This window comes from Rhinocladiella mackenziei (genome assembly GCF_000835555.1).
Source record: "Rhinocladiella mackenziei CBS 650.93 unplaced genomic scaffold supercont1.2, whole genome shotgun sequence".
Classification (NCBI taxonomy): Eukaryota; Fungi; Ascomycota; class Eurotiomycetes; order Chaetothyriales; family Herpotrichiellaceae; genus Rhinocladiella; species Rhinocladiella mackenziei.
Window position 1 is genome coordinate 4,365,579 of NW_013550603.1, and position 24,542 is coordinate 4,390,120.

Here is a 24,542-nt window from a genome sequence, read left to right on the forward strand (position 1 = left end):
TTGCAAAGTCCTGTTCGAGTCCTTTGGAAAGCCGCAACTGATGCCAATTTCCGAGGTCGTCCAGTTGTGGTCTCCGGTCCTGGCACACTGGAGGCTAAGTCGAACGGAAGTTGAAAGATTTCCGGCAAGATTTCTTCGATTGCGGTAAGATAATCTTCGTAGTTGAGCTCGTGTTCTTCGTTTCCATTGATTCAAGGAGCTTGATAGGGTGAGATCCGGTTTGAGGTGGACGGTCCTCGCTTGCGGTGAAATAATAGGATAGAAAGGCCGTATTTAAAGCAAGGTCCTCTTCATGCTTGGTCGTGAGAAAGTCGTAATTCATCATCCTCGTCTCTTCTAGTAAGGGCCGAGATCAACACGTTCACGCTGCGGCTTCGTCAAGCTGCATTCCGCTCATCTCGCGAACTGTTCCCTCCTTTTTGTCAAAAAGGGCTCTCAATTCAATCTTGAACTCTGACATCCGAACTCCGAGGATTTTCAAAATAGAAGTCTGCCTTGAGTCCAATGTATCTCCTTCTTTGCAGACGAGGTAACCGTCTTCTTCATCCATTGACCCTTCTGGATGTTCCTCCAATACGACCCTCCCCTTGACAAGCCTGGTTGGGACTCCAAGTTTCCGCAAAGTTGGTTCGATCTGAATTGGTAACGGATCATCCTCACCTCCCTCGATGCCATACATGGTGTGTAGTTCGCCCGGAGGGATTCTGATTTCCTGAGTGGCAATAGTCCCGCTCCTGGCAAAATCCAGATTCAGAAAGCCCTCAAAGTATTCTTCAATTTCAGGAGGTTCTCGGTCCGTGAAAAGCAGTCCGACCTGGCCCTTGAGATAAGGACCCAAGGCACTGACTCCCGGTGCGCATTCCGTCTCTTCAGTGTGTCCTAATCCCACCATCATGACCTTTGTCTTTCCCATCATTATCCTCGAATCACTGAAATCAGTTCTGACTTGTTTGAGAAAGTTATTCCTCATATTGCGGACGTCGAATACCCAGATGTATGAATATTGTTCGGCAGCTTCCTGGACATTCGTGGCAAGTCGACGGACGCGCTCTTTGCGGTTCTTGCGAGTTTTGGAGGTTGGGACGACGCGATTTCGTTTTGAAGGTGGCATGGTAATATTCTGATCGGGCAGATACTCCGTGAAGCTCTTCGAAGGTTATTGCAGGAAGAGGCGATTTTTCGAGCCCGCGTATCAAAAAAAAAATTTTAGGTTTTTCTGCCGCCAAGACGATGCCGCTCTGTGCTCAAAAGCAGCGTCGCCGAACTCCCAGCCTCCTTTCCGTCTTGTAGTATCCAGCCAGGGTTTGACCTCTTAGTAGTATGCGCCTACACAGCGCCTGCAACGTCCATATCCAGACACGAGATCTCGTTTCCGTTCTACCTTTGTTCATAGAAATGTTCAGAGTTATTATTGCCTAGACTTGTGACGACAATACTAGGATTTCTTCACCACAGCCAAGCAGCATGGAACACGCGAACAACGATGCCACTCAATTCCAAGGCTGGACCAAATCTCCTCCAGTAAGAGGCTCAACAGACATAATTTTTGCGTGCATTATCACTCTGAGCCTGTGCAGCTAGTCAGTTATTTGTATGAATTATCCCTTCCCGTGGAGACTCTGAGTAGAGGAAAGTGGGGCAAAAAGGCATGGTTGACTTTCATTTGTCTTATTGGCCTAGAGTTCCTGCTTGGGCTGGCTCTGGGAACAATGGATTTCGGCGCGTCAATCTGTAAAAGAGTTTGATCAATTAGGTTCTGTGGAATTGACTACCACGCATTGCTCTTATGCGAAGATAGGAGAATTTGTGCTGCAGATATCTGATAGAGAAACGGTCCTTGTAAGCGCCAGGCCGCTTGCCTATTTGATTCATCACGAGGGATATCGTTAAGCAAGTGATCCTACTTGACCCTCAAATTATCAAGGATCGAAATTAAGCAAGTAGAAGTTTCATACTTATTCCTTAATGCAAGCGCTGCGGTTCGTCATTAATTGCCTCGCTCAGCTTGTCAGCGATCACGTTTGAACTCACTGTTCTGGGGCTCTTCTTCCCTACTGCTACAACGTACATCCTACGGTGGCATAAACCTTGTGATGTCGACACAGCTGAATATGTCTTCATTAAACAACGGATCGACGAGATACGTGCTCAAGGCGCCTAGCAGCGGAGCAGCCGTGGTTTCAGACACCACTCGACTTTCTCGATCGGGAGGAATGGCACGGTTCCTTACTGTACAGGTACTGGCTCAACATATTCTACCGGCTTTCCCTCCTGGCTCGACATAAAACAACCTCAATGAGAGCCTGACGGTCAGACAACGACTTCCATGACTGCCCCGGTTCGATCGTAGAGAATCGAGCAGACTTAGTGCCTAAATTCACAAAGGCATATCTGGCGTCGGGATCGTAGAAGATGTTCAGCAAGTCTTGAGTAGCGGATTCCGAGAAGTAATCCCTGTGACTCATGACGGTGGTGCTGTGAGGGATGTTGCCTGTCAAGAAAACATCTCAATCTTCTGGGGGATGCTCAATAAGACTGATAATCCTGCTATTCTATAGCAGTATTCTGGACATTCAAGCATGTATGCTTGTCAGGAACATGGCATTGCCCAACCCATAATGTATATTCTCTCCAGTATCTGAATGCCTCCCGTGAAAGCCGATGATGGTTGACATGGAAAACCAGATTGACAGTGCCCATAAGGATATTTTTCATCGCCGAACCGGGGCCGGGGGGAATGTAGTTCTCCGATAGATTAGATGAGCAGAGACTCGGGCAACACCGTAGTCCGATAATGCCAGTTTCTAAAACAGGAACAAGATAAATGAGGCTCGGTTGCCGGTGGCAATTAGGGTGACGGTGTCATTTTCTACCGGCGAAGGTGGATTCCCGTAGGGTCCGTTCAGCAATATTCAGAACGATATCGATGAGTGCTTGAGTCCCTAAACACATAGATCTTGTGTTGGATCTCTCCGCAGCTTGATGATCAATGAAATCTGGCATCTGATCGCTTCACTATCCGCAAGGATGGCGATAGCAAATGGACGTGATTGAAATTGTGGAGGTGAGGAATGGTAAATGGTGACATAGACGTGCTGGCCGGCTCTCCACTTGAACAAAACATTGCAACGTCCAAATGTAGATACTCGTTGTCGAGGATGTGGACTTTTGCATTGTACTTCAGTGGCCGTTTTTGACTTCTTCTGGTGGCCAAGTGTACGTTGCGTATTACACAGCGCCAACCAGCCACAGATATCAAAGACGATGAGCCCCATAGATGTCAGAACAAAGTAGGATGTGAAATGCGTATGCTTGTAAATCAGGCCGACCGTAAGATAGGTAGAAGTAATATGTAACAAAAAAGCCAAACTTCGTGTAAGTGATTTCGAGAAAACTCATAGCGTGCAAGCGCCATAAGTCTAATCATCTCCTTAGGTAACAAATCCCCAGATAATCATAGGCATCGGCGCAACCTTCTGCTAGACCAAATATGTGAGATCGCACTCGTGGTAAAAGAAGGAGCAATGGTCAATGGGTGTAAGAAAAAGAGTCCGGGCAACTCATCGGTGAAACCAATTCAGTCTCTCGTGCAATATTCCAGTGAAAAAGACTGATAGGAGTAATCTGGCAGCTGGTGCAATAAACTTGTCGAAGTTGAGGCGTCGATATCCAGGGGGCGCGGAAACTGACAACTTCCCTTCCGTACCGTATAAAGCTGATGGAGATATGAAGGTCGCATTGGTCCAAAGTATCCCAACCAACTGCCCAATATGCAACTAGAACTAGGATCTTTCCTGTAGGGAGAGGTATTTGAGCCAGCCGTCGCTCAACATAAGGCGTGGATAACTGAGTTGACGGAAGACCGTCGTTAAAAGAGCATTGTAACAAATAACCTGTTCAATTGGTAGAAATCGTAGACATTTCTGCTCTTTCTTGCGGAATGTGAGGATGACCTTTCATCAGTCACGTGGTTCATTGAGGGAGACAGCGTTGAAATACTTCCGACTTACTGTGAAAATGCAAGGAAACGCAGCGTAGCAAGGAATAGCACGACGGCTACAACGATGTACCAAAAAGAACACGCATCAAGCGATTGAGTGCGTGGTGGCCTTCGAATGCAGCCGACTCAGTATGTGCACGACGCACGGTAAGGCCAGTCTCTGACGTGTAAAATATCAGAATGTCCTTTGCAACCGACATCAAGATCACTGATATCCCCTGCGCTGCTTCCCATATTCGCCTTTCCTACCTTCAACAAACGTGGTTTGATCCATAGAAAACGTATTCCATCTTTGTAGCATGAAAGTCCTGGAGAGAACGGACGAAAGGGTCAGTAATGTTGGATCCACTGCCGCAAATCTGTGAAAAAGTGTGTTAAAGACTAGCCTAATCTATGAACAATCGTGGCCATTTTATAGGCGCCGTCCTTGGCGTCTTGGCCAGAATCATAAATCCATCTGAGCAAGTTTGCCCCACAGGACCCTGGCCTCGCCTATTTTGTGGCCACATAGACTGGATGCGACGAGAGATACTTTTGTAACTCCACTGAACGACCGCCGCCAATTTAATTGGCCTTTCGAATCAGCCTGGCATCAAGCACCTAAATTCCCCCGCGGGGATGTCGCGAAGGCTCCCAGAGACTTTCAACAATCTAGCCGTGCACACTCAGCACATTGCGACCGCTGGCTAATATAAGCGCCCAAAAATCTCAGATCTGGCTATATTGATGTGTTAATGAAGGATAACTCATACCAAAGATCCAATTCCCGATGGACAATGCCGTGCACTGAATGCTCAGTCCACTCTTCCACGCATATCACCAATCAAGCAAATCATTTGCTCAAAGAGAGAACATTAGCGTTTCACCCTGAATTCCCTCACGTGTTTACTGTTTCGCAGATCAACGAGCTCTTTTTGGCTTCTTATTGGAGTCCTTCCTCTGTAGTTTCAGAATGTACATCAATCTTGCTGGATAAGCTGACCTATCCCCTCTTTCTATCGTCCAGGCTTCCTCATATATAGACATGGCCCAAAATTCGCCGAAGACCTACCTGGAGCTCATGGATAAACCTGAAAAAGAAGCAATCAAGCTTCTGAGTAAAATCTTTGACGACCGATCACGATAGTCGGATACTCAAAATCCAGTCGCCACAACGTGGCTCGCCTCCTTCAATCAGATCCGCCAATACCGCCAATTCAATGCAAGACTTCTCGCCTCCATAGTTGCTTTCATGAGAAGAATATTCCACAGTCGCTGCTGCTTCTCAGGGTGGAGAGGGGGGTTATTGACATTAATATCCCTTTACCTATGGCGATTCTTGACATTACCACGCATAGCACGCTCCTATTATCGCCCACAGCATGATCGTGTCACCCGTCCTCAGGACCAGGATCCAAGGATTTGACTCTGCCGTGTTAGGTACAGGTGGCAAGGCTGCGAGCAAACAAGCGGTGACTTTGGCAGCTCGAATATGAGAGGCATGCTGGACGAGCTGGACAAACAGAGTCGGGGCGTAACAACAGTTGCCAGTGAGAAGGCTGTGAGTCATGCTGCCGCATATGACAGTGTGGAAATTTGTGATCTGACACATCCTTGTCACGTGAGATAAGATCCAGCTTTTCTCGACTTTTTTTTTTTTGGACGGCTGGACCATGCTTCTCGAATGGGCACAACACACCCTGAATCGAGATGGGATCGTGGTCAACAAGTATCGATCGGACTCCACGACAATGCAGCGTCTAGGGTCTTGCCCTGGTCCTCCTCGTGTCACGGATTGGGGACGACTTGTCCTCTTGAGGCGAAAGATATCGAGCCCAGATCACTTTCATCATGCAGGTCTCTCTATTCATTGTGAAGCGCTCATCAGGATGCTGCCATCGGCCTCGATCATTGGTGCAACTGCAGCAAAGGCACGGATCATCTACAACTTGAACTGTACAATGATGCTGCCGCTGCTACTGCTAGCAGTCACCGGAGCAGCGTATCAGAGCGAGCGATTTGCATTAGCATCAAGCTAAGAACTTCTCAGGCACATACACCTTGCCCGATCTGGCACGTGAAACTTGCCCACCACTATCAACGTCCACGATCTGCGCAAGTTGACCCGTTCGAGACTCTTTTAGGACCCCCAAAGTCTCTCGCAGTGGCAACAAGAGCCTTCCCACAAAATTTACAAAGCAGCACTCTGCTGGCTTTCCCTATACTAGATACAAATATGATACCCCCTCTTTTCAGCAACCATTTTAATTCTTACCCTTGCGCAAAAGACTCATCCTCCTAGTTCGGCATACGTCTCAGAGGCTCACCATAATTTCCAGTTATCATCATGAAGCTCCCTTGGCTGGCATTTCTCTTAGCCGCTTCCGTCTCTGCGGTAACTTATGAGGGTCTCACTGGCTTCCCGGCGAATCCCTACGATCCATATTGTGCAACAGCATGTTTGCGTTCTCTCAACACTTTAACCCTGGACTGCTCCAGCGAAGGTGTTACTGTCGGTATGGTGACCTTTTCGACTTCTACCGAATGCTACGCGGAAAACACACCGTTCCTGACGAGTGTTGCCTGGTGCGCACACACCAAGTGTGCCGACTACAACGTCCTCAATTCCACCATGGAATACTTCTGGGAAAATCAAGTTACTGGGCAGAAGGTCGCTGGGGTTTACGCTGTGCCCGCCAAGTGGAGTTATGGAGAGGCGCTTTCCAAAGTGATCACACCGCCAACGCTGCAACTCACACCGGAAGACACTGTCCTGAACACCACCGCCCTCGTCGCGCCTAGTGTCTACTAAAGTCAATACAACGTCTTGTACGGTGTCCAGCGCGAGACGACCGTCGAGAACGGATATGGGTGTGGCTCTGATTCTGTTCCTCGTGGGTTATATCAGAAGGAGTGATTGTGTCTGTGAACACCTGGGCCGCTACGCATGTCGAGGCCAACTTCCATGACCCGTTCAAGTTCAAGCCGGAGCGGTGGATCGATCCCGATTGTCCAGATGATAAAGCTGCCAGCCAACCCTTTCTCACGGGCAGCAGAGTGTGTCTTGGACGCCAGTGAGTTGTGAACGAGTTTTCTGCATTTCCACTTCTAATCGGAGAATACAGCCTTGCCATGATGGAATTACGACTAATTTTGTCCAAAGTGTTGTGGAAGTTCGACATGAAACTGATGGACGATGAACTCGACTGGGTCAAGGCGAACAAGAACTACGTTTTCTGGGAGAAGCCTGCACTACCGGTCCGGTTTCGTTATCGAGAATATATTGAGAAAGAGGGATGAGATGGCCGAGGAGCGGTGGTGGTAGCTACTGGACTGTGTTGTATTCGAGCCTTTTCTTAGATCATACAGTATATGGATGATGATTATTTTCGAGGGTGCTATTGATTGTCCTGATACTGTCGAACATGGTAGTTGCCATAGACAACAGCACTCCTGACGGCTACGCCGCACAATGACGAGACTTCCGCAACGTCTGTAAAGAGGTCCTCAGGAGCACAACAAGTTGATAGAGAACAGATCATTCAATACATTTCAAGTTGCACTCCGTTTGACAGATACACATTGACGTCGTCACAGTGACGTTCGACGCGGTTTGAATTTGACAATCACTCCCGACTGTTTCCAAAACCAGGCAGCGTCAGTTTTCCACTCTGGGTCCGGAGACGCCCATTCCAGATCAAAATATCGGAAGATCTGGGGGATGAATTTGCCCATCTCCAAGATTGAGATATTTTTCCCAATACAGGTCCGAGCGCCGTAGCCGAACTGGCATTTGTTAGGGCGGGGAGGGATACACATCAGTGCTCTTTAGGGGAACTCACGGCCATAAAACTCCGGTCCATGTATTTTAATTGCTCTGGCGACGCTTCGACCCACCGCTCGGGTCGGAACTGATCTGTGTCATCACCAAAGACATCCTTGTTCATATGAATCACAGCCGCATTCATGCTAATATTGGTGCCTCCAGATAGTTCTAAATCACAGATTGTAGCACCTTCTGGTGGAACATATCTCTCTAGGGGAAATGCAACCCCAGGGTGGATTCGTAGAGCTTCCTTCATTACTGCTTGACTGTAAAAGATCTTGATCAGTGCGACGAAGCTCTCGGCCGTAAGATGTCTCTTACAGATATGGAAGTTTCAAACATTCTTCGTACGTCACGAAGGTCGACAGCTGATGATTCTTGTCTGCATTGTCGATCTCTGAGACGAGTTTGGCATAGGCAGCGGGCGTTTTCATCAGATAGTAAAAGCAAGCGCGTAATGAGATTGCTGTCGTATCAGAGCCTGCCAGACTACTGGACATCAGTACTTCTCACGAAACTCTACCGACATACTGACATATTGTTCGACAAATGGTTTACCATGTCTCGGTAAGGGATTTGGCCGTCCTTGGCTTCTTTCGCCCTGAGCTGTGCGAGAAAATCCGTTCTTCCTGCTCCTTTCTCTTCGCTATCGTATCTCGCAATTTCGTCTTCGGTGATCTAAAGCGCTGTCTGAGCATCGAATAGATTTGGGGAATATCAGGGACATTTCAGACCTCTACGAAGCGTGACAGAGGATCGGGCAATTCTCCGCACAGTCTCTCCAAGGTACGCATAAAGGTCTTATTTCCTACCAACCAGCGGTGAAGGAACGGGAATTGGCCCACGAGTTTGGCATATTGAAGGGCGAATTCAAGATTCTTGATCATGTGGTCAACATCCCGACGTTGTTCCATGAAACCAAATTTTCGCTGAAAGGTGATCAAGGCAATGACATCGAAGGCGTACCATTGAAGCCAGACAGACAGGTCGACCGACTGGCCCTGTAAGTCGGTCATGGCATCAATGAAGATCTTGGTGCATTCGTCCGCGTAGTCTTCATAGTTTCTCGTGTTGGTCATAGAGAATAGCTGGGCGACTGGCTTCTTCAGATTCTTATGGTAGCTGGGATCCCGAGTTGAGAATAAACTCTCCATCGGCTTGTCCTTGTAATAAGGGCTGAAAACGACGTAAAAATTCGACTGCTTGAGGTTAGAGAAGGTGATTTGTATTCAGACGTCTCGATGACCTTGAGATAGTTGCTCCCTATTCCGTAGATTTGAGGCACGGCTGCGGGATCTGCGATTGAGACATGATTTGGCCCGACGCGAATGATCGGTCCATATTTCCCGTGCACTTTGCGGTATTCCAAAGGGGCCTTCCCTGAGTAGACGAGCGAAAGTCGGTATAAACCAGAAAAACGAGCAACCACGGGCCCTGGGACCTTTCGGAGGTCTGCTCTGAAAGCCACACGAAGAGTCGATAATAAGAGGAAAACGACGATCAGGACAATGCCGAGGTACGTGATCAGGCGCAAATTCGTCATCTGAGATGAGTGTCGGAAGACTGAAGGAATCATGTCCATGGTGACCGACTGGCTGGTTTTAGATGCCCCTTTGACGATGGGTTGAAGTCGGGCATAGAAATAGATCCCAAGGGCCCCAGCCCCCCATGAGATCCCCACATATTCGTGGAGAGTGCACCGCATTATGGGATCGAGATGGAACAATTGAAGCTATCATTGAGACACGTTTCGGGGCGTCAATGTCGATTGTCTCTTCCTTTTGTCTCGGTATGTTGACATTCGCCGATCACTCTCAGCGGGTCAAGTATTCTTAGCTACGGAACAATTCCTTCATCCTCAAAGTAAATCATGAACCGAGGGAGCATTTGGAGCTGTCGGCGCAATTTCTCGCTGAGATTGTGTTTTGGCGCGCGTGCACGAGATGCTTCGCTTCCCCGCCATCGTCGGTTTATCAATATTTATTCCCAACTGTGTGTAACAGAAACAGAGCATCCTCCACATAAATGCAGAGATCTCGTATATAAAATGAAGCGGTCGCAACAAGCTGTGGCCGAAGCTGAAGCTGACTGGAGAACCAGATGAAGGATTTAATGTGGGCATGAACAAACGATCACAGCAACGCCAAATGCCGATAGGGTTTGCTTCAACCCCTAAGTTGGACCCATCACGGCTTTGATCTGGATCTTGTAGAATTGGCCTGTTTGTTGTTGACGTCGACGTTGATGGCAATTATATCGCCCCTTTCCTCGAGGGTTAGAGACTTACCGAGGCTGATGCTATTGTTCGGCCTAGTGACCGAGGTAGCTAGCGGTTGTCCAATGCTACAAAGCACTTCTGACTTCTGACCTCTGAAGGACTAAGAGCCGCATTGACTTTGGTCCCCAGGCCAGATACAGCCCTAATCCACCATTTCCCGCCTCTCAGCCTAGTTAGTCGCGAGATTAGTGGCTTCACTGTGACCGATAGCCATGTGGGGATTGAGGGGTTTGTACTGGAGTTGTCCTACTGTAATTAAGATTTCTGGGGGACTCCAGATTTGAACGTTGCTCGACGTCCAATGTTCATCCTCGTGTCGCTCACGTCTCATGTTTTCCCAGCTCACAGCTTTTCGCGTTGCAGGAGCATCCCAAACTGAGATTGACTGTCAATGCCTGGACTTAGTGACATGTCAGAGGTCAGACAATCGAAAATCGCATGCCGCGCTTGCCGGAGTCGCAAAGTTAAATGTAGCAAACAGCTTCCCCGGTGCTCGAATTGTCAACTCATTGAACAGCCATGCATTTATCCCTCGCAAATGCTCAAACCGGGGCCAAAGCTGGGAAGTGTTCATAGGAGACGCTGTTTGGATCACGATCTCCGGGAACGAAACCACAGCAAGGCTCTGAGGAGGACCTGGACACCCGAAGACCCATCGGGACGGCAAAATCAACATGCCCTTGCATGTCCAGTGCCAGAACCCAGCGTCTCGGACGAAGCGGCGCAGCTCCATTCCAAACACATTCGGAGTGTATATTACCTGATTCTACCGTCACACGAAGAATCGTCTCCGAAGAGTGTGAGAGCGGCTACAAGTCCTACGGATTCTTCTCAAGGCAGTGGAGACATCCTCACATCTGCTTGCTACAGCCTAGGAGTCACGTCGAGTTCTATGAAGCGAATGTAAGTCTAATATTTTGAAGGTCTAATATGTTCACATTCGTACTGATTCGATTCAGGGTAGAGAATTTCTTTTGCACATTCACATCATTTGGTCTGTTCAGAAAGCCTGTCTTCTTCAAGAAGCTTGGCCAGATATCCTCCTGCCTGCAATTGAAGGCACTTCTAGCCGTCGTCTTTGCATTTGCATGTAAAGGGAGTCCTGACGACGTCCCCGAAGTCCTCCCAGGCCGCGGACAGCTCTCTGCCTCTGATTTGGGCGATTTGGCGAGCAGTTATGTCGACAAGGCGATGGCTGAATGTGGCGATGACCAGCCGCCCCTGTGTTTGCTCCAAGCGCTCATTCTGGTGACCCACTGGATGATCATCCGGGGCGTTCGGGGTAGAGCATGGAGGTCTCTGGGCCTTTGTATCCGCATTGCTATCGAGCTGGGACTAGACTTGGTGGATGCCGGCAAGGATCCCCAACAGGACCCAGTCGACGCAGATCAGTGGTGCGAGGATGAAGAACGGCGACGGGCATTTTGGGCCATATATGAAATCGACCAGTTTGCCACCATCATCAAGCATGTCCCCATGGCCACGAACTGGACTCCAAGCAACGTCTTCCTTCCCGCTGACGAAGACCGATGGTTCCAAGCGCAGCCTCACCAAAGTTGCTTCCTGGATCTCGATCCGATTGAGCGGTCAAAGACGCTCCAAGCGACAGGGAGCGAATCTGCAAAGGCGTGGTACATTATCGTCAACTCCCTGGTGATAGAAGCATACTTGTTGGCCCGCCGCACGGGCCAAAAAGCGCATCATCCCTCAGAGAGCAAGGGAGCGGCCCCCAAGTCGGAAACCGAGCATGGGACGAGTTCTCGAAATCAATGTTCAACGTTGCTCAATTCCATCCAGCTCTGCCTCCTAGTCATGCCCCGGAGTTGGCGATTCCACGGACAGAACCTGGACTTTGGCACACAAACCCATGATACAAGCATGATCCCCTCCATCCTCCACCGTCAGAGCTCGATATTTCATATCTCCATTCTCACCGAAGTGGCCAGGCTTCTGGCGTTAAGGCCGTACGTCTTCGAAATGTACGTGCAAAGGCTCACCAAGATTACGGGTAAAGACCTTCGTCGACAGAAGCCGCCCGAGCAGTCCTCCTTTGCCCAAGGGTCCACCCGAGAGCTCCAACAATGCTTCAACGCCTCGGACGCCATGTTGAACATCGTGCTCAATTGCTCCGAGATCCACTACCAGTATGTGAATCCTTGTATCGCACACGCCTCGTGGTTGGCTGCCACCGTCCAACTACTCCAGCAGGAGTTGACCGAAGACGAATCCGAGAAAAGGTTGATCCAATCCCAATTCGAGGTCTTGAAAGCCACCAACAACCGGTTCGTCCAACATTGGGAGATGTCCACGGTGCCCAGCCAAAATCTCGACGCGCTGGCCATGCGGCTGAAGCAATTCACCGCCGTGTCGAGAAGTTTGGTGGACAGAGAGAACACGCCTAAAAGTCGACTCAAGAATCCGTCACCAGGGACCGATGACAAGACCTCGGGGCCGTATGTCGATGAGCTCTGGCAGTCCAAAGGCAATCCGGGGGAGAAGACTCGATTGGATTTCGACCAGATGTTTAGTACAGGCTTTGCACCGTCGTCATCCATAGTTAGCAAAAGCAGCAATCAGCCAGGCCAGTCAACCAATCCAAATCCACCGCCGCCGACGCCACGGCCGGCTCCAGACCCTCTCCCTCCAGAAGCCACATTCCTACAACACCAGGAACCGCCATGCGTAACTCGACCAGGTTTAGGCGACCAGCAGCTCTCCCTGTACTGTCAAAACCCGATCTTCCCAGACCCGACAGCCACGACGGGGTCTGTTGCGTGGCTAGACACGACAGCGACTTCATGGAGTACCGACCAGAAAGGACAAGTGACGATGAGCAGCAGCTTAGACTCGGATCCACAGGGTTTGTTCTCCTTTAACACTGAGATTGAGGGGGAGCTGTCAAGTTATCTGGACGGCATTTTCTCAGGGCCTTTTATCGGCTAGGAGCTTGAAGTGCATGATGACAGATCGATCTTCGAACGTGAGATGGTTTTATGCATATATATATTTGTGCAGAGGGAAAATAAACGGCATTGGAACACGAGAAGATCACAACCTCTATAGGCTATCTGTTTAATTTTGGGGTGACGGACATGAGTATTTGGGTGTTGATAACCTCCTCTTCCTCCTCATGCTGCTCCTATTGCTGCTGCTTGTCGTAGTTTGACACTTAGCGGCTTATCCCACTCATCAACTCTTGAAAAATTTGTCCAGTGCCGCCGTGGTCTCAGACGGGCTTTCGAGACTCCAGAAATGTCCTCCCGGGATGAACTGGACCTGCACACTCTTCGCGTTGGGGATATGTTCATGGGTGATACTCTCGTAGAACTCCCTCGGTTGCGTCTTGCTGTCGTACCCTTGCAGAATCAATACCGGACACTTCCACGCAGCGAGCAGGCGGTTGCGGCGCTGTAGCCATTCCGAGCGAAACGTCGAAGAGTTAAAATACCGCGGCACGGCCTGAGGGATACCAGTGTAGGAGAACTCTTGAATCTGTCGCTCGACTTGGTGTTTGGGAATGGGCCGGGCACAGATACTCGCGTGAGCCCAGACGATGAGTTTCCGAGCGTCGTCCAGGATGCCATTGTATGCTGCGTTCATGAAGATGTCGCCTTGAGGCGAGAGTTTAGGGTTGTAGTGGAATAAGTGCTGCTCGCCTCGGGCGTAGCGAAGGATGTGGTCTGGATGGTTGGCGACGATGAAGTCGGCCTGGACGGTACCTCTGTCGTGGGCGACGACGTTGAACCGCTCCACGCCGATCAGCTGGATCATGTCGAAGAGTTGCTCGCCGGCGCCCTCGTGACGGTAGTCACCAGCCCTTTTGTCGGACTGCCCGTACCCTTTCAGGTCCGGGGCGATGCAATGAAACTCCGAGGCCAGACTGGCCATTTGAAGGTGCCACTGGTACCATGAGTCGGGGATGCCGTGGAGGAAAACGATCGCTTCGCCCTCTTTGGGTCCGGCTTCAACATAGTGCCACCGGATTACTTCGCCGTCTCCCGGCCCGAAGACGAAGTGGTGCGTAAATGTCTCTCCCTCGATGACTTCAGTGTCACCCTCTTTGTTCGCCGGACGAGACTGAACATGCGCGAATTCTGCGAGCTGATCTTGGACTTGTTCTACTGGAAGAAACAACTGCTCTGCAACCTTTTCCGCACGTTCAGAGAGTGGTGTATACTCGAGAGTTGAATAGGATGCCATGACGGGGCCTGCCGCATCTAAAAGCATGTAATCATTGCTTGATCTTTGATCTATTCGAATTGTCCTGAAATTGACCAGATATCTGGAAGCCTTAACGTCTCAAAGACCAGCCAAATTGGTCAAGTGTGTCACCGTGTAATTATTTGTACATCCAGTCGATTGGGGCTTGAACTTGTGATGTTCTTGATGATGTCTTTGACGAGCTCGAGGTCGGCGTTCGGGCGCTCTTGATCACGCGCTTTCAACTACGACGGTTTTGATTCTGGGAGGAGATGGCCCGAAAAGATGAACCGAAATCGCTCCCAAGCCCACTATCCGCTCTCTTCACCGTAATGGATACTATCATTCCCATCGATCATTTCCCAGAACATGATTCTATCATTTCCAACGATTGGGAACGCATCCACACAACAGAAACCTCGAGAGCGGAACTTTGGGAAACGCCGGTGTAGTCCCCACCGTTTCATCTGCCTCATTGCTTCCAAGAGCCGTTCGACCCCGCGGAAACGAATGAGCTGTTGGGTCCCACAGGCTCGAGCATGGGCGTAATAGGGTTGACGGGGCCCATAGATATTGTCATTCCCTTCAAGTGTTCATCTTCCTGTGTGAAATGTGAACGAGTGCCCATCCCGCTTTGCTCAATCTTCTCATTTCTGTACTTTGCGTGTTGCCACACACACTATGGATCCTCAGCAGGTTCTAGCGGAAGCTGAGACTCGGTCAGTGCTCATTCGTGAGCGGTTTTATCGAGACTCGTGCCAATGGAAGAAAATGAGAAATTGCTATCATCCAGACACTTCATTGACTATGATAGACATATCGTGGTGCGTACCAAGACTGGGTCAATACCTACAAAGCTTTCTCACATCCTCATAGGTATAAAGGTGATGTGGATGGTTTCATTCGAGGCTCGGAAGAGATGACCTCGAAGGGGCTATCAGGCTCACACACTATTCAGCCGGTGGACATCACCATCAACGGCTCCAAGGCATCTGCTCAATCCGTCGGAACCATATCGGCTAGATTTCATCATAACGGAGCTGATTATGACCTGGAATCGACATGTCGGTTTTTATCCCGGCTCCAGCTGGTAGAGACAGTTGATGGGACATCACCGACTAGCTGGAGAATTCTGTCGATAGAAATGATATATATGCAAGACAAGATTGTCCCAGTCATTCCAGAGGCGATTTCTCGTCAACCAGAATTTTCACAGTCAATCGTGAATAGCCGGAAGAGTTACGGGTTGTTGTCTTGGGTCCTCGAAAGTAAAGGCCATAGCATCAATGACATGCTCCCGGGGTCAGATGACCAAGACAGTATCCAGAAGGTGTTGGTACATAATGAAGAGTGGTTATTGTCTTAGTCGAAGATTTTCGATGTTCCATCTATAGGATGAGAACCGCATAGAATCCCTTCGAGATCTTTGGTCTGAGCGAAAATGCACAATAAAGTCAAGAGCCGAAGACGTTGACGGGAAGTTTTGCCAACGAGGCTACACTCATTGAGGATTAATGATTGAGGTAGATGAGTGTGCCATTAATAAGAGTTGTACTAGCTTCGGGAAACACGAAGACTAGAGCTGACGGCGGGTAATTTGAAGGTCTTCGGTCTCGTGTTGTCCTGCCCCAGGATGTGCTGCTCAAAACCTGCGGAAGAGTTTTGACTTCCTTTCCTGATCCAGCGGGTAAGCCCGCCACTGTAACTCACCCTCGGCGAAGGATGAGCTGGTGGCGGGATCCGATTGGCTAATGTAACGTGGGAGCCCGGCAAGTGGCTCTATCGGCTTGTGTTCCCTTCAATCATCCAGGAGGCGGCCTCATCGCGAGTGGGGTTCCTCGCTGACAAGATCCACGATGTTATCAGTACTGAAGGATCTTCCGTGTGAGACGCTTGTCCAAATCTGCCTTCATTTTCATTCTCTCCAAGGGAGTCCATGATACTATATGCAATCCTGGGAATGCCTTGGGAGAGCGACTATCCACAGCAACTCGCATACCACGACGACCTTACTAGATACTAGTTGAGCCTAGTGGTGCGAGAGTCGTCCGCATGATGGACTCCACCAGAAACAGGGATCTGACGCCATAGAACAGGAGAATCGTTGACGAGACTCTCAAGAGGTGCACGAAGGTGTGGAGCGCACCGTGAAGGCGCTCGCCAGGAGTCGCCGACAAAGAAAGTGGCCATTCAGACTGCAGCAACGGGAGGGGGTCAGTCAAACAGGACTCTGCAACACCAGGAAAGTCTACAAATCGCGAATCAATCAATGAGGTGAAGAGCTCGCAAATGCCAAAGGCATGGGAATGCCTCAACTTTGATGTTTTGGTACCTCGATTTGTGCGATTTTACTGGGGTTTGAGGGGGGGGTTTTCAGGTACCTTTCCATCATGCGGACATTGCTCGCGCAACTAGGCTCAATTGGTGTTTAGGTCACTGTTGTACGCGATTCGCTGTGGGTGGTCGCTGTCCCGGGAGGTTCCCGTGGCGGTGACAGAATGATGTCTAGTTGTGTCGCGTCGTCTACCATGAGATCGACGCGCATGAGGGAGTGAGAAGAGGGTAATGTTATTCTGTACACCACATTTTGTTATTCTGTACACCGCTTTTGATTGGTCCGGATTTTTATTTTTCCGGTTATCTGCGCAGTTCGAAGATACGTGATGTCACAACACCTAAGTCTGCCTATATAGAATGCAGAAATGATGGTTAACGATGGTATCCTCTGCACGGTCGATACCTCGTGCTGACTAAGGTAACAAACCAGCGCCCATAGGCTTGGGTGGGAACCGCCCATAAGCGGGGCAGTTGCCCCCCGGCTTATGGGCGGTTTCCCCCCGGTTCATGGGCGGTTTCCCCCTCCGGCTTATGAGCGGTCCTCCCAAGCCTATGGGCGCTGGTTTGTTACCTTAGTCAGCACGAGGTATCGACCGTGCAGGGGATCTCTACACAAATCCGGCTGTGTAGGCCACAATAATTTACAAAGTATACAGAGAAGCTCAAAATGCACGGTACTTATCTACCAAGGAAAAGGGAATCAAATGTGTTTATTGCTTCGCAACCACCTATAACGGGGAGAGTTTAACGCGTCACCCCTCCACAGCTACGCCACTTACTAGTGTTTTCTCGCCATCGCCGGGCCAACGGCAACAAGCTCTGTTAGCGCGGTGTACAGAATAACAGGATGAGAGCGTTAAGTGTACAGAATAAGGCGAGAGAGAGGTGGTGGTGTACAGAATAAGGAGAGTTGAGGCATGGTGTACAGAATAAGCAGGTTTTCCGGTGTACAGAATAACAAAAGTTGGTGTACAGAATAATACCCCCCGTGAGAAGATGAAGTGTTGGTCAGTCACGTGACGCGTTGCCTTGGCAACGTCACGTGAGGCTGTTTGGCTTGGCGACTTGCGCCCTTCTTTTCGTCTTGCTCTCTTAGATAGAACAGCAATACATTCTTTCTCTAGACCCCACAGTCTATCATGAAGAACAGCCGCGGTAACCTGCTCCAGTTGAGCGTGAGTAAGTGACACAAGAGGTCATCGTCATCCCGTGCTTCGTCTATTTCAGCTGGGGCCGACCCGAAATACTGTACTCTCGGGACCGCACTTTGATAGCCAAGAACGCGGAGGTCGACATAAGGTTCTCCACCTTCGCGCGTCGCAGGCCATGTGAGGTGTCTACCGCCCTACAATAGCATTTGCAACGCCCAATCCTCTATTGTTTCAAGGCAGGAATTGTCTAGCCTACCATTGCAAGCCTTCCGAGAGATGCTTCTCGACCACTCACGGCCCTGGGGATCATCGAGCTGACCCCAGCCTGGAAAGTTCTTTGCGCTGTAGATGTGACATCCTCGGCATTTCCAACAACGTAACGTGTGTACCTACGGTATATATCTCACATTGTGCCGAGACTATCTCTTCCTTTTCCGGCTGTGTGTCTCAGATATCCCCCAATCTCTCCTCCTACAAAGTCTAGCCCACGATTCTACGCTGCATCAATTTAGCCCACTAGCACACTTAACACTGCTCGCCATCACAAGATGCCGCTTTATCCAATTCAGGTCAAAGAAGGAAGCCCTTTTCCTATTGAAAACATTCCATTGGGAATTTTTAGTTCTGCAAAAGATGGCAGGAAAAGAGCGGGTACGGCCATAGGAGACTATGTCGTAGATCTCTCCGTCTTAGAGAAGCACGGCAAGCATTTTTGAAATGACACAGTTTGAGCACTTTAGCTCAGCGATCCAGGACGACATGGTTTTAGACAGAGCAAAACACACCAGGTGAAAAGAAGTTAAACCTACTACAAAAGCACCGATGCATGTCGACTATATGTAAATCATCCTGTGCTGGATTCCATGTCGAAATGCCGTGCATGAAAAGTAAGCAACCGATATGGAGAAAACTTCCTACGTCGGGCCATCCCAACCCCAGCCACTCGGAAGACGACCCAAATTGATTCGGCACACGGACCACAAGGAACAGAAAAAGCTTTGCGGCCCATGCTTGCTTTCACTGCTCCAAGCACCTCCCTAAACCCACATTCCGAGCTGCAGGCTTCGCAGGTGCAACTTCAGATGTATTGAAAGCTCTGTCTTTTGTCAACTAAGTGGATAACGAGAGTCCCTACATACTTACATGTCAACGCCGTTGACCTCGTTGCTTCCCCTTCTTCCATAAACTTCGAAGTACGCCTGGTACAACAACAATAGATCGGCCCCTTCGTACGATTGATTGTCCACATTGTCAGACCATCTACAAGGGCAAACTTGTTCGACAGCTTTGAATGCTGTCGGTATCCGAATTGCCAATGCAGACAACCAATAAATCTGACAAATGGCACCGTATCTATTAGGATTTCAGTGGAACGGCCAGTCTATATTTGCAGCGAACGACATTCCACATACCAATAACTACACATGGAGAATCCGAAGCTGGCGAACTGCGGTCCCGATGAGGTGGGGCCGATTATTCGTGGGACTAGTTATGGAATCTTCTACAGGTTGCTGCGAGGAGGATACATTCAACAGCTCCTCCTTACTCTTCGGCAATGCGCTTCTCGCTTTGAAGGAGGTATTCGGACATGGTTGGAGGCTTGAGGAGGCCTGGACAGATAACCTCACGGAGTCGTATCAGAGGATGGCGAAGCTAAGCTGCCAGCTGAGTGGCCCATCTCGTATTCCAGGAGATCGAGAACACTACTCGAGCTACAGAAGGCCACCAGATCACCATGATTGTACAAAGTTGGCCGACTTTTTGGATCCAATGAAATCAATCTACGACCGTGCCACGGCAAGGACTACGGCTAGAGCAATTCGGGCAACCTCTCTTCGCAAGTCAAAGGAAGGCCAATAAAGGCACTATACAATTTGACACGGGTTCTAATCCTGGGGCAGAATCTCACCCTATACTACGGGGCATTGAGACAATCGACGAATATGCTGCAGAGAGTGATATTTCCCAGTCCCAACTGTCCTATTGTAAGCTGTAGTAGTTCGAATTGAAGTACTACAACTGGCAATGATTTGGGTTGTACTACTTTACTGTGCAGTATTGCAAGTTGTAATGCGGGTGTATACTATATTGGTAAGCAACTCTTCTCATGCTGGCTAAATGAAGCAGCTGGGCAGGAATGTTAGTGTCTAACCAGAGTCGCGATTATTGGTCGCTGTGCTTCATCAGCCCTGGGCTACCCTCTTCTACGCTATATTGCTTCGAAGACTTTCCCAGACCGAGAGCCAATTCATAGAAACTGGGCAACGAGAACTTTGGTAGTTACTGTACGACGAGGGCTTATTCGTCATCAGATTCGGCCATTTATTTCGCTAACTGCTTGCCCACATTGCGGGGTATACCTCTTCGATTCCGGCCTCAGCTCACATTACTCCTTAGTCTACGCTTTGAGTCCATTGTCATTAGGTCGTCCCCACGGCCCGTTAAAATATGGAATCTCCTTTTGCTTGTCCTTTGATGCTTGACATGGCCAAGCTCGACCAAGGCTGAAGTGGAAGCTTCTCCGATCGCTTTGGAGAGTCTCCCAGCCCAGATGATGACGCGGCTTTCATTTTATTTTTTTTCTGCATCAACGTCCACAACGACATCACTCCGCCAAAAGTATCCATTGATTGACTCTGAAGCGATGTAATACGGCTCTTCTGAATGGCTAGCCACGCAAGCTGACGCATTACGCGTGTCCAAGACTTAAGAATAATCCTGGTCAACGATTGCAACAGCTTTTCGAATCTCCCGTTATGTCAGCAGTGCCATACTTCTGGCTTCTCATAATTGGGTATCTGCGAATTTAACGCTGGGCGGTGCGAGGCTTGGTATAGCTCGGCTTGAACACCAGTGGACCAATCTCTTCGTCTTTAATTCAAAGGCTGATTTCACACCCCGCCGGCATATCGTCACGCTGGACAATCGTGACGAAGTGAATGGCGTAGCAGCATAAGTTCCCAGCATCTGCTTTCACTTGGGCAGTGTTATGTGGCATGTCAAGCTCCATGATGTCGGTTAAAGGTGGGTATATATACAGGCTTATTGTTCAAAATTTCTCCCGCATCATTCTGTCTCTCTTTCCATCACTGCTCTATTACGCTCTCTAAATCAGTGATAACAGATCGCTATTATTGGATCAACCTCCATCATGGTCTCTCTCTCTCAATTATTGGCAATTGTACTGCTCGCAAGTTCCGTCGTGCTGGCGCATCCAGGCCACAATGCGGCAGACGAGGCTGCGGAACGTGCAGAGTTCTTCAAGCGCAATCCTACAACCCTTCGCACATGTACCGAGAAGTTGCGAGCACAAGGGCACGAATCGGCCAACACTGCTCGTCGTCATGCCCTAGCTAACGAGCTACGGGCTAAGCGAGGTCTCACAGCTAAGCCGCTCATCCATCGCCGCGACTTCAGTTCCTACAATTTCACGCACCTTGCGGACAACGCTGCAATCTCAGACAGTGTCGATCAAATTGTTCTTTTCGCCGACAACTCCTCCTGTACCCTTCAGACCGAAGTCACTGAAGGGCCCTACTACGTCAAAGGGGAGTTGATCCGTCCTAATCTGGTCGAGGATCAGGAAGGTGTTCCTTTAACCTTGGACATTCAGATCATTGATACGTCAACTTGCGAGCCAGTTCCCGCCCTGTACATGGATATTTGGCATTGCAATTCCACCGGCGTGTATAGTGGAGTGGTCGCGAACGGAAACGGAAATAACAACGATGCTTCCAACCTTAACAATACCGCTTTGAGAGGCATTCAACAGACGAACTCTAACGGAATCGTCCAGTTTGAGACACTCTTTCCAGGACACTACGCTGGTAAGTCGGGAAGATAGATATCTGGGAGCAGCCACTGATAAATAGATAGGCCGAGCCACCCACATTCATGTCCTCACTCATAATCCGAATTCGACCACGATACGTGTGAACGATACGCTCTTAAGCGCGAATGCTTCCGCCAATGTTCACGCGTCCCACGTCGGCCAACTTTTCTTCGATCAAGATCTCATCTCCCAAGTTGAAGCCACGCCTCCATATAATACGAACACTCAAGAGACAACCTTGAACAGTGACGATTCAATTCTGGCACAAGAAGCGGACACGACAGACCCATTCGTTGAGTACGTGCTCTTAGGAGACACTGTCGAGGATGGCATCTTGGCCTGGATAAGCATTGGCATTGATCCAACCGAAGATAAGGAAGTCAGTAATGCAGCCACCTACTACAGTGATGGAGGAGTGACCAACGACAATGCCCAGGAGGGAGTGGGTGGTGTGCCACCAAACGGTACGGCTATTGGGTCTGGTGTGCCGCCCAGCGGCACCGCGCCAGCAAATGGTCGCTAGTACGTCGAATGCGTGGCAACAGGAGGCCTTTCCAATGTGTGGTTGGCCTGATACTTTCAGTTCACATGGTTACATGCTCATCGGACACCTCTCGCTCAGGCACGTCCGTGGGCCTTTATTGCATTCGTCTTTGAGAGCTTAATGATGAAAGGACGATTTAACTCTGCCCTGTGTGGTCATGTCTCATGAAAGAGCGCATACACCTGGCTTGGACAAGGCCGACATACCACACACAGATTGTCTTAGACATCAGTCATCTCTATTCTTGTTAATCAATCTGCCCTGAGAACCGGTGTCGAACAATGAGCAGTACTCCTTTACTGGGAAAGGATTATCGCTCCTATACAAGATATAGGGGAAGAATAGAAGTAGCAAAGGGATCAACCAAGCATATGTTTACACTAGAAATCTAGCAAGACCAGTTGCCAAAGAAGACAGAGCATTCAATACAACTCATTTGAACCCCCAAGTTTGACAACCGGGCATGCTCAGGTGTCCAGATAACGTGTAGATCATAACACTTGGGCTTGCATGATGGTGACACAGAACAAATCTGTCAACGCAAACGCAATGAAGCTATCTGAAATATCTTAATAATGTGAGTAGAATCTGCAACTTGGCTGGCGATGGTTCTCGCCTAACCGTGGTCTCACAGAAAACTTTGATCTGAGCACTAAAGCCCTTTTCTCGCATCTAGACATTGTGATTGATGTATCCTATCCTTCGTTGACTCCACGAAAGAAGGGATTCAGATCTCTTTTGCCGTCCAATGCCAGAAGTTTTGAAGCCACCAAAGGGCAAGTCGAAAGCTCCGCATCGCAAAGCTGGGCTGGCGCCGACAGGACCCGCTTCAAGAGAGCGCGCGACGCGTGGAGCCTTGCTGATATTGGTACTGAAAAATGAGGCATAAAAACCATCTGGAATCCTCCGTCAGTTATTCTACGTAACAATGGTTCCAGGTAAGTGGGAAATGCCACATACATTCAGCATTGTTGGCTCGCTGAGTTACTTCAACCTTCGTCTTGAACTCGTGGGGAACCCAAACTGGCCCAAACACCTCCGTATTGATCAGGCTGTTTTCCAGAATCTGGGTAACACAATCGGGTCCAGGGGGTTTCCTCGCTTGATATGCTTGACACGAGCGGCCAAAAGATTTTTGAATTCGCTGGCAATAGCCTTGTGTACGAAAGTGCGAGATGAAGCTGTGAAGACTTCTCCTCCCTCTGAATAGAGTGCGACATGTGAGAATGGGACATGATATGCTTGCTATGATCGAACGGCCGGCCCTGATTGACACCGCAAAGCTGATTGTACTATGGGCCAAAAGTTAGCATGGGTTGTTTGACCCAGCCAATGTAGACACTTTCCGAACCTTCATGTGGGAAGACAGTAGAGACCCCGTATGTCCTGGTTCGGAAATGATGTCGATTACACCAGGTAGAAACCCAGCCTGGAGCGATAGTTGGCCAAGAAAGATAATCTGGAAAATGGACCACTGATCAGTGCAAGGTCCAATTTGTGCTGGAACTACCGGCCGACACTTTAGGGGTGACTTCTCAGATGTCTTGTAGCTTGGTGTTAGCATGTAACGGAGCCAGTGTCGTCGACAAAATGCCTCTACTGTACCTTCAGAATAAGAGAGCTTCCAGCACCTATACAATGGCCAAAACTGACCTCTTCGAAGCCCATCTCCGTTTTCAGAACTGAGTACCTGCTGGTTTACCTAAGCCCTGAATAAGTAATCCTGAGCTGTGACTGTACAATCCCCCGCTCGGCTTACCATGGCCCGAGTCAAGGCCAAAGCCTGGAATTCTGTTTGTCGCCGTCGTGCCGGTAGGATACAGTTTACTTTCGGCATCTCATTGCCAATTGTAACTGCGCTGACAGGAGCTGAAGTATTCCTCGAAACTGGGAACGACGCCATTGGCATTCCTTCCCGGAAGCTGGATTATAGTGCGTGCCGCCGTACATGTCTCATACCCAGACTCCCGGAGAAGGAAACATACTAGGAGTTTCTACCCAAGGTGACTTCATCTACTAGAAGGGTCATGCGGACTGCAAGGTTCGGCGGGCAAGGCAAGTTCAAGAGATCGTGCGTTAGATAACAATTGCCCTTCCACCAGCTGGACGGGTGTTCCACTTCAGCCTGTCGTGGGTGAAGAATATTGGAGACCGTTGTGAGCTACTGGCCGATGTTGGATCCTTGGTCCAAGCCCAAGATATCTCAGTCCCCGCCCTTGCCTGATGTGTGTCTTCGATTTGTGGCATATATTTCGCCGCCTCCAAAGCTCGACGTGTCTCGCTGGACGCTTTGAATGTCTGATCGATTATTAACAGCAACTACCTGAGGCTAATCTGAAGAAGCAACATATGTAACTGTGATAGCAAGCTCATGGGGATAACGTCAGACGTAGAA

General features: G+C 49.4%; 6 protein-coding genes across 6 annotated transcripts; 3 read left to right on the forward strand and 3 right to left on the reverse strand.

Annotated features, from left to right (window-relative positions):
- Window positions 1-361: 361 nt before the first annotated feature.
- Z518_03344 (uncharacterized protein) lies at window positions 362-1,111 on the reverse strand (the record flags this gene model as incomplete). Its single annotated transcript, XM_013420369.1, has 1 exon — window positions 362-1,111. One exon carries the CDS (start codon window positions 1,109-1,111, stop codon window positions 362-364), a length of 750 nt encoding a protein of 249 aa, XP_013275823.1.
- A 5,215-nt stretch (window positions 1,112-6,326) lies between these two features.
- On the forward strand, window positions 6,327-7,279 carry Z518_03345 (uncharacterized protein; the record flags this gene model as incomplete). The annotated part of the gene is made up of 3 exons (XM_013420370.1): window positions 6,327-6,780; window positions 6,888-7,053; window positions 7,105-7,279. The coding sequence occupies 3 exons, from the start codon at window positions 6,327-6,329 to the stop codon at window positions 7,277-7,279; spliced, it is 795 nt and encodes a 264-aa protein (XP_013275824.1).
- Window positions 7,280-7,570: 291 nt separating this feature from the next.
- Window positions 7,571-9,387, reverse strand: Z518_03346 (uncharacterized protein; the record flags this gene model as incomplete). Its single annotated transcript, XM_013420371.1, has 6 exons — window positions 7,571-7,765; window positions 7,822-8,071; window positions 8,127-8,294; window positions 8,341-8,483; window positions 8,540-9,004; window positions 9,052-9,387. 6 exons carry the CDS (start codon window positions 9,385-9,387, stop codon window positions 7,571-7,573), a joined length of 1,557 nt encoding a protein of 518 aa, XP_013275825.1.
- A 1,234-nt stretch (window positions 9,388-10,621) lies between these two features.
- On the forward strand, window positions 10,622-13,026 carry Z518_03347 (uncharacterized protein; the record flags this gene model as incomplete). Its single annotated transcript, XM_013420372.1, has 2 exons — window positions 10,622-10,986; window positions 11,043-13,026. 2 exons carry the CDS (start codon window positions 10,622-10,624, stop codon window positions 13,024-13,026), a joined length of 2,349 nt encoding a protein of 782 aa, XP_013275826.1.
- A 246-nt stretch (window positions 13,027-13,272) lies between these two features.
- On the reverse strand, window positions 13,273-14,283 carry Z518_03348 (uncharacterized protein; the record flags this gene model as incomplete). Its single annotated transcript, XM_013420373.1, has 1 exon — window positions 13,273-14,283. The coding sequence occupies one exon, from the start codon at window positions 14,281-14,283 to the stop codon at window positions 13,273-13,275; it is 1,011 nt and encodes a 336-aa protein (XP_013275827.1).
- Window positions 14,284-20,922: 6,639 nt separating this feature from the next.
- Window positions 20,923-22,126, forward strand: Z518_03349 (uncharacterized protein; the record flags this gene model as incomplete). Its single annotated transcript, XM_013420374.1, has 2 exons — window positions 20,923-21,598; window positions 21,648-22,126. The coding sequence occupies 2 exons, from the start codon at window positions 20,923-20,925 to the stop codon at window positions 22,124-22,126; spliced, it is 1,155 nt and encodes a 384-aa protein (XP_013275828.1).
- Between the last annotated feature and the right edge of the window lie 2,416 nt (window positions 22,127-24,542).